Here is a 10210-nt window from a genome sequence, read left to right on the forward strand (position 1 = left end):
CTCTCTCTCTCTCTCTCTCTCTCTCTCTCTCTCTCTCTCTCTCTCTCACACACACACACACACACACACACACACACACACACACACACACGCCCTAGGAGGTCTTCCTGATACCACATAGTGTTTCCTCCACACAGACAGTTTACCAAGATAAACTACACACACAGCTCTAGGCTAAGTTTATGGTACAGATCTGGCCCACCAGATTCACAAGGATGAGCTACAGGATGGCTCCATTGTCAGCCAACCCTGACCTTCTCCTGGAGTACTCCTGACTTGGTGTCACTTTGGCAGGATGGCAGCCAAGAGCTACTGGTAGCTCTCTTGCCTGTGAAGGAGAAATGGATAGAAGCATTGTCCTGCCGACTCCCTAAGAACCTGGATCCAGGTAAGCCAGAAGCCAGAAAAAAAAAAGATCCTAAATCTTTTGATTACACAACTCTACATAGTCCCATGTTGCAGACTCAGCTTAAACACCTTCTGCCACACTCCACCAAGAGAGACTAGCCGATGGATTGCCAGCATCCCAGCAAACTGTTTCCCTAAGCTGACACCACTTCAACTGGCACCAATGTTATACAGACTTTTGCTGAGTGAAAAGGGACAGACCAAGCTGCCATCCAAAGAGTGTTTTGAATGGCCTGCCATTACTGGGCCTCACCTCCCTTGAAGCATTTCATACTAGTATAACTGCTTGGGCACAGAAGCAATCAGTGCCAGCTCTGGGAAATCACATCAGAGACATAAGGCAAAGAAAGGAAGGCTACTGTGATAGCTTGAATAGGTATGGCCCTCAGATATACATGCTTGGACATAGGTAGTGGCACCATTAGGAGGGGTTGTCTTATTGGAGTAGGTGTGTCACTGCAGAGATGGGCTTTGAGGTTATATGTGGCAGTCTCTCCTTGTAGCCTAAGGATCCAGATCTAGAACTCTCAGCTCCTTCTCCAACACCATGTCTTCCTGTATGCTGCCATGCTTCCTGCCATGAGGCTAATGGACTAAATCTCCCAGCTGTAAGCCAGTCCTAATTAAATGTGTTCCTTTATAAGAGTTGTTGTGGTCAGGCTTCCTCTTCACAGTAATAAAACCCTAAGACAGCTACCCTGTCCTGGACACCACTGTTTACAACATGGAAGTAGAAGAAAAGGAAAGGAGGGGAGAGGGCTAGCTGAGCCTCAGTGCAACCCATAGATAAATGTGTGCTGTATGCAAATGGATTAGTGCAGGATAACTGTGCGGTCCATAACTCTGACCAGTGTGCAGTCCATGGAGCAATGTTTTATCTGGAAACGGTAGAGACGAAAGCAAAACTAAATTCTATGGTAATGATAAAATGACCTGGGCTGGTATAAACAGTTTCTCAACCTTGTTTCTTTTTCCTTTTGTTTTTAAAGGGTGTGTTTCATTTATCCCAAGCTCTGATCCTCCTGGAACCCCATCTGAGTGCTGGGGTTACAGGTGCACACCCCACTTGTGGCTTATGTAATGCTATCGATGGAACCAGAGCCTCAGGCAAGCTAGGCAAGTGCTCTACCCACTGAGTCACAGCCCATACTTCATTCTTTCTTTCAATGTCTTCATTTCAGGATTCTTTAGGCATTTTCTCCCTTTGAAACACTCTCACTGTGTAGCCCTAGCCTGAAATTGCTACATAGACCAGGCTGGCCTCAACTCACAGAGCTCTGCCTCTCTGCCTCTGCCTCTGCCTCTGCCTCTCTCTGCCTCTGCATCTCTCTGCCTCTGCCTCTCTCTCTGCCTCTCTGCCTCTCTCTCTCTCTCTGCCTCTGCCTCTCCTCTCTGCCTCAGCCTCTCCTCTCTGCCTCAGCCTCTCTCTCTGCCTCTCTGCCTCCCTGCCTCCTCCTGCCTCCTGCCTCCTGCCTCTGCCTCCCAACTGCTGGGATTAAAATTTGTAACACCATGCCTAGCTTTAGTCCCAAATTTCAAGAGTGTTAGCAACTTGGCTCTCATTAGGCGGCAGTCAGAACCTATGCACACAGCATCGGGGTGGTCAGCAGCATGACTCCAGGCCACCGACTACAGAGGTGTTACACCACCTCTGACACTGGAACACTAACATTCTTCCATAATTCAATTCCTGTGACATCATGAAGAGGAAAGATATTAATAGCCTCTGAATGAAACCACAAACATTCTTTTTCCAGTCACTGGTTCAGCTCATTCCAAGAACAAATCACTTCTGGACAAGGCACAGCCAACAAGGAGAGACCTGTGACCTTCAACCTCCCAGAAAAATAAGAAACTGCCAAGATGTGCACACATAAGGAGCAGCAGTGATCTCTCTTGGCCAAACTGCTCTGTCAGGTTCAGTGACTTCTTAGGCCCTAACTTTCCTACCCTTTTGAACTGGGATCCCAGCATTTTCATAATGATAGAGTTCCTGAGAGTTTCTGATGGAGAAAAGGCACCAAGGACTCTCATGCATTTTTGGACAAAAGATAGTGCTTGAGAACAATAATGACTCCACTTACCCATGGAGAGCAAACATACGGTCTAGAAACCAGAATCCCTTGGCTTCTAGAGGCCAGCAGTAGAGAGTTCCTGCCTACTGAGTTCTCCAGGAAACCATCTGACCACTCCCTCCCTAAGAGACACTCGAGTGGGTCTTTTCCCCTTGGTATCTTTCCTTCTGACATTTTGTTTACTTCTACAGGCAAATGTAAATCTACATTTTGGCTGTGTTGGATGTATGTTGAGTTGCATCGAAGCATATATTTTACATATAATTCTGCAGAGGTGTTACACCACTTCTGACATTGGAACACTAACATTCTCCCATAATTCAATCCCTGTGACATCATGAAGAGGAAAGATATTAATAGCTTCTGAATGAACTATATCCTGCATAGTTTTTTTGTTTTTTCTTTTTGAACAGAGCCTCATGTAACCTAGATTGTCTTTCAACTCTCTATGTGGCCACGGATTTACTTGAACTCCTGATCTTCCTGCCTCCTGAGTTCTGGGACCACAGGTGTGCAGTACCAAGTCCAGCTTATGTAAAGCTAGATACGGAACTCAGGATTTCATGCTAGACAGACACTTAACTCACTGAGCCACAGCATCCTCAGCTCCATCTTGTTCTAGCAGAACACTGACATTTCAACTAATATAGACACAGTGACTTGTGAAGAAGTCTATGCTCTTCTTCTGAACATTGCTGAGGTTCTCTATGTGAGGCCACACCACACGGTATTTACAAATTCCCCATCAATGGGCATCTTCATTGTTTCTGGCCTGGTAACAAACTATTATCTAGTGTGTGCATTACCTACTGTGTGCATTACACTTCCTGGATACTTGCACATAATGTTCCCAGCCCTGGACCCATCTTCCTTCTGCTTCTACTCAAACACTTTAAATGCAAGAATAGAGCAGAGAATAGTGGCTAATTTTTAGGATGGACAAGAAACTGAAAAATATGTTATGTTATACCAAAAGGAAACAATCAGTAAAATCTTGCAAAAAAAAAAAAAATCCACAGGACAAAGGAGCACATGTCCTTCAAAGACAACTGCCAAGAGCTTACAGGATGGAACTGTTAGCAGGCCTCCCTGGAGAGGCTGAGGCAGCAGGGTCTCAATGTAGGAAGATCTGGACTTTGAGGTCATCCTCAGTTACACAGCATGACACTATCTTCAAAAAAAGACACCGTGGGGCTGGCAAAGTGGCTCAGGGAGTAAAGGTGCTTGCTGTGCAAGTCTGAAAAACTGGGTTTGATCTCCAGAACCCACATAAAGGTAAATGGAGAGAACCAACTTCAGTTGTCCTCTGACCTTTACATGTACACCATGGCACCTGTGTATACACACACTTATTCACACATTCATACACATACACACTCACACTCACAGACACACACACTCACAGACACTCAAACACTCACATATTCATGCACATACACACTCACAGACACACTCGCGCACACACACACACCACACTGTAAACATGTCTCAGTCGGTAAAGTGCAGGCATGAGAAACTGAATTTAATCCAAAGGACCCACATCTTTAAATAAATAAGCTAGCCACATGTGGTGGTACATGCCTTTAGTCCCAGCACTGATGAGACAGACCTCTGTGAGTTTCATACCAGCCAGGGGTACACACTTGGGACTTTGTCCCAGATAGATAGATAGATAGATAGATAGATAGATAGATAGATGGATGATGGATGGACAGACGGATGGACAGGAATGGTAGTGCTTGTAATACTGGTGTTAAGGAGTCAGATGGGCAGATGCCTGAGGCTTGATGGCCAGCCTAGCTTAACTGGAGAGCAGCAGGTTCAGTATGAGATCTTGTCTCAAAACACAAGGGAGAAAGTAACTGAGAAAGATAGAAGTTGGCCTCTGAACTCCATACACATAAACACACAAAGACACTGTGCCTCAAAGGATGATGCCATAGATAGATAGATAGATAGATAGATAGATAGATAGATAGATAGATAGATAGATAGACAAGAAAGTCACGCTCAGCATGGAGGCTCACAGCTGTAATTGTATATCACTTAAGAGGCGTAGACAGGAGGAACAGGAATTCCAGGTCTGCTTCAGCTACACAGCAAGTTCAAAGCCAGCCTGAGCAATATAAGACCCTATCTCAATAAAAGAAAGTATGAAGACAGTTCACAGAGTGGGAGAGAAACTTTGTAAGCACATTAATAAAGGAATTGTATCTGGAAATTACACAGAATTCTGGCAGCTCAACATTCAGAGACAAATGGTTCAATTGAAAAGTGGACCAACGGTAGTGAAGGCTCAGAGGTTAAGAGCACTGGCTGAGCTTCCGAGGTCCTGGGTTCAATCCCAGTACCCACATGGCAGCTCAAAACTGGTTATAACTCTAGCTCCAAGAAATTAGACACCCACTTCTGATCTCTGAGACACCCAGGCACACGTGTGGTTCACATGTATACATGCAGACAAAATACCCACACACATAAGATATTAAAATGAGAAGAACTTCCATGGTCAGATGATATAAAAAGATATTTCTCCAGAGAAGATATGGGCACAAGAGACTATGCTAAGAAAGTGGAGGCATTAGGAAATGCAAATCAAAACCACAAACAAGTGTCACTTCACACCCACACCAACTCGGGCTACCATGGTGCCCTGAGACAGAAGAGCACACTAAGACTCCTCATCTAGGCTGTGCGGTGGTGGCACACGCCTTTAATCCCAGCACTTGGGAGGCAGAGGCAGGTGGATTTCTGAGTTTGAGGACAGCCTGGTCTACAGAGTGAGTTCCAGGACAGTCAGGGCTACACAGAGAAACCCTGTCTCGAAAAACCAAAAAAAAAAAAAAAAAAAACTCCTCAGCTGCTTCCATACAATGCAGCAAGGCCACTCTCCCCCCCACCCCCCACAACCCAAGAAGAATGGAAACTGGCACCCCACACAAGACTGTATGTGAGAACCACAGCAGCATCCTTCCAAGAGCCCAGTGCACACCATCCAAAGCCCAGCCGCTGTAAACAGACAAGGTGAGCAATGCCCACACAGCAGGACCACTTGGCCACAGGAAGGATAAACCACAGGTTAGGCGGCTCCATAGCTGGACCCTGAGGACATTAGACTTAGTTAACAAAGCAAAAGTGCTATGATCTCATTTACACAACATACAAACAGTAGGAAAATCCAGAGTGCCAGGCATGCACCCCCACACTTGGGAAGTAGAGACAAGGGGAATCAGAGGATAATGGCTATCCTGGGCTACATACTAAATTCCTGAACTACATAATATAGTATCTGAAATGACTAAGAAAAAAAAAATCCAGAACAGAAAATAGATTAGTTGCCTAAGACTGAGCAGAGAGGCATGAACAGCAGCTGCTAATGAATTCAGACTCGTCTGAAGTAATAAAATTTTTCTAATACTGATCATAGTGAGGTTTGAACAGTTCTGTCACAGCACTAAAATAAACTTTTAAAATCTCTTTCCTACTGGGCAGTGGTAGCGCACACCTTTAACCCCAGCATTCAGGAAACTGAGGCAGGTAGATCTCTGAATTCAAGGCCAGCCTGGTCTACAGAGTGAGTTCTAGGACATCTAGAGCTACAGAGAAACCCTGCCTCTAAAAAACCAAAATAAGAAAAAAAAACAAAACTAAATTCTCTTCCAAAGAGAGCTAAATTATTTAAAAGAAAAGCTACCCTTAGATCTGAGTTGTAAGATTCTACCATAATAAAGACTAAAATGTAAACATTAGATGGTTAGTGCTATTAAGACATCACTGGAATCTAACAGGATTACAAAATGAATTACTTTTTAAAAATAATGAGAGATACATATAAAAGTATTTGCAGTGGCATGGTTCCTGGGAGAGAGGTGGGAAGCAGGCAGGGATACAGATGAACTAGCAACCAGCTGTAACTACCAAAGAAGTGAGATAACAGAGTTCATTATACAACCCCACATTTGCAGTGTCTGAAGTACTGCTCCCCCTCCCCTTTTCTTGAGTTGGGTGTCGGTTTTAAGACAGGTATACACAATATATCACAGGTCGCCTGGAACCTGATCTAGATACCTGGCTGACCTCAAACATGCAGTAATCCAGTTGGGAGCGATGCACTGACAGATTCAAGCCACTGTCACATGCCTGGCAGGGAAATCTGCCTGAGAAGAATGGAAATCTCTCCTTCACTTAATTTCATTAAGAATCAATTATCAATCCCAAGGCAGGTAGGATGGGGTCATTTTTCAACCACAGTCTTCAAGAAACAAAAGTACCCCGAGCTTGGACACAGTATGAGGCACATTTTTAGCAGAATAGGGCCTGCTAATAGGTTTGACCTGCACTCCCCTTCCAACCCTTCTGAATCAATGACACTACTTCAAAAAGGGATAAACTCCAAATCCAGGCTGAACCCTGACACCACACTTAGTCACAACAGAAGAAAGGATCTATATGAAACACACACAGTAGGAAAAGCCAGCTGTGGTGTGCACTGGGGAGGGAGGCTCCTGCCTCCAGCTGCTCTTTCCAAAAAGGCCATTTGATCTCTTTCACCTGCTTTGTTTGGCTTTAGACCTAATGATTTTTCTAAACTTCCTGAAACTTCCCTTAAATTTTTATTACATTTGTATTTATTTATTTTGTGTATCTACGTGCATGCCACAGTGTTTCTGTGGAAGTTAGAGGACAACCTGTAGGAGTCAGTTCTCCTATTGTGTGGGTTCCAGGGCCAAACACAGGCCATCAGTTGGCTACAAATGCTTGAGTTAGAGTTTTGATACTAAGTGTCTTGAAAGATAAACTGGTCAATTTCCTTTGGTTTCTCAATTTCAGTTCCTCCTCTAATGAAAGCAAAAGAATTTCTACTCCAGACATCTGAGTCTATGCTGGGCCCTTTGGCCACATTAAAAGGAAAAGGTTAGGACTGAGGGTGTCTTTGGTGAGAGGACACAGGCTCAGCATACATGAGGCTCTGGGTTTACTCAGGATCACAAAGTATTTCAGAGTGCCTAGTTCCCACCACTGCCCCAGAGGGACTAAGAAGCAACCCTGTCCCCAGGCTTCACTCCACTTTTTTGGAAACAGTAACAGTGAACCCTGTTAAGGGACTTAACATCAATCAGTTAGCTGAGCATCCAAAACTCATTCCTAATCGAGGAGGCAGATGCTATTGTGTATCCTCGCTTTGCTGCAAATTCCACCTTAGCTGTTGTAACTTACACAGCTTTAAAGGATGGAGAGATGGCTCAATTAGTAAAGTATCTGCTGCTGAAGCATGAGGACCCAAGTCAGGACCCTCAGACCCACGCCTGGCATGTAGTCCATACTTATAAATCCAGGACTGGTGGGCTGAGGGACAGTGAGCTCTGGAGCCAGTGAGAGACCCGATCTCAACAAATAATGGAGCAATTGAGAAAGACAGCCAAAGTTGACTTCTGGCCCTCCTACACAAAGGGCACATGCAAACACACCTGCACGAACATACATGCATGCATGCATGCATGCATGCATGCACACACACATGTGCATACACATACTAAATTAATTAACTACAATTATACAGTTTTATGTGGTAGAACCAGGATTTGAACCCAGTACATTGGGCTCCATCACTTTTGGTGGATGCTGGCACACACATTTTTTTGGTATCATTAGTGTTCAAGGATCTGAAACCTTAAATTAGACTCAGTAATTTGCTTTGGCAGATGAAGGTAAACTGAAAAACCCCTCCATCAGTCCCCTCAATAAGACCACAATTCCATAAACCTTGCTCTTGAACAACAAAAAGCATTTAACGTTTTTTTTAAAGATGCACAGAAATAACTTAAAAACTAAAAATAAAAGACCGTCCTTTGCTCCCTTTGCCCTAGCACCCTCTGCACCCCGTAAGTCTAGAGGCTGAGTGCAGGGACTCTAAAATTCAGCTGCACAATGAGAAAAACCAAACTATGAGGGTAGGCGGGTCCTCCTAAGGGAATCCAGATCCCTGTGGCCAGCAGGAGAATCAACAGCCAACACAAGCCTTTCCTGAGTCACTCCCATCTCCACACGCAACACCCAGGAATGACTTAGCACCAAAACATCATCAGGACTCTTCAGAGGGAGGCTTGAAGACACAGACTCCGACAAGGGACCAAACTTCAGTATCTCTAAGCACAAGCTGTCCACGCAGCTTACTCTCCCCTCCAGCCTCCCCACACGCTCCATCTCCCTGCTGGTGGCATTGGCTTGGGCAACGCATCTGCCCCATTTAGGTTCAGCATTGGGCAAGAAGGAAAGGGCTACAGGACACAACCAGAGACTTCAAATGATGAGCTAGAAGAAGAAACGCAGAGAACTGGAGCATGAACCAAAAGCCCAAATACAAAAGACACAACCGGGAGAGGGACGCTGAGAGGCTAATGGGCCAGCTCTGGGGACACAGGTGCAGGGAATAAGAGAGAGAAAGACAAAGCTGCCCTAACACTGAGACCTCTGGGGACCCGGAGCTGTCACTCTGGTTTGTTGTGTGTGACAGAGGTGTCGGGATCTAGAGGTGCTTGCTCTTTGCCTTCCGGAGAAAGAGGAGTCACTAGGGATAAGAGACCTGGAACAGAGAATGACTGAAAACCAGGGGCTGGTAACTGGAGCTGGGTCCCAGGAGGGACACGGAAGAAAGGGACTGAGGCAAGTACCAGAGATCTGAGAATCCGGGGTGTGAAAACCTGTCAAGGGGATCGGCGGGCTGGGAGGCTCTGGGAGGGACTGGGGAGCAAGCTCTGCTCTAGGAGTTGGCTGTCACTGATGAGGCAAAGGGACAGGAGCTTCAGCCCTGGGACAGTGGGAGCGGTGCAAGAGACTCCGGGCCAGGGCTAAGCCTGCGAGCGACCCCGCGGGGGTCTGCAGGGTGTGAGGACACCCGGCCCGGAGCGTGCGGCTGCAGCGGCGCCACTGGGCGGGTGACAGCAGCGGGGCCGCCACTCACCGCTCATGTTGCCGCTCCCGGGGCCGCTGCCTGCCTTGCCGCCGCTGCCGCCGCCGCCGCCGCGTCTGCAGCCGCCGAGCTCCACACAGGCCGGGAGACCGCGCGCCCCGCCCGCCGGCCACGCCCCGGAAGCAGGAGCCCTCCGAAGGCCCGCCTCCCGACCCGGAACCAAAATACTCGGGCGAGTTGAGGCCCCAGGGTGACAGGAAGAGAGCCGGCACCACACAAGATAAATGCCTCCCACTCCCCGAGCCAGGAAGAAGACATCCGTTTACACTGAAGTTCGGAAGGGGATGCGAGATAAGCGTACTGGGAGCTTGGAGTAGTGTGGTGCGTGTCCGTCAAACCAGCACTCGGGAGAAGGCAGGTGGATCAGAAGTTCAAGGTCAACCTTGAACTGCATAGTGAGTACAAGACGAGATTGGGCTACTTGAGACTGTCTCCAGGAGAAAAAAGAGGAAGAAAAGAGTAATGGACCTGCAGGGCCTGGTGGTACAGGCTTTAAATCCCAGCATTCCAGAGGATGAGTCAGGAACCTGAGCTACGAGAGTTCAAGAACTGAGGATGTAGCTTGGTAGAGCACATGCCTTACATGCGTGAGGCCCAAGCTTCAACTCTCTATACAAACAAAAGCAGAAGGTGAATTCAAACCCATTCTGGGAAATTTCTCGAGACTAAAAACAAGGTTGTGGAGATAGCCCAATAGTTGGGGTAGCATGTGAAAGGCCCTGGGTTCAATGTCCAGCACCACAGTCTGTGTGTGTCA

The 10210-nt window shown here is 46.6% G+C and overlaps 1 protein-coding gene across 1 annotated transcript in view; it reads right to left on the reverse strand.

The window, feature by feature from the left end:
• The window catches only part of Snx29 (sorting nexin 29), a 386660-nt gene extending 377135 nt beyond the window's left edge, over nt 1-9525 (reverse strand). Inside the window, exon 1 of the mRNA XM_028778358.1 lies at nt 9445-9525. Within this exon, the coding sequence (XP_028634191.1) occupies nt 9445-9451 (7 nt within the window). The 5' untranslated portion in view covers nt 9452-9525. The remainder of the gene's footprint in view (nt 1-9444) is intronic.
• Between the last annotated feature and the right edge of the window lie 685 nt (nt 9526-10210).

This window comes from Grammomys surdaster, unplaced genomic scaffold, assembly GCF_004785775.1.
Source record: "Grammomys surdaster isolate TR1022 unplaced genomic scaffold, NIH_TR_1.0 334, whole genome shotgun sequence".
In the NCBI taxonomy this organism is placed as follows: Eukaryota; Metazoa; Chordata; class Mammalia; order Rodentia; family Muridae; genus Grammomys; species Grammomys surdaster.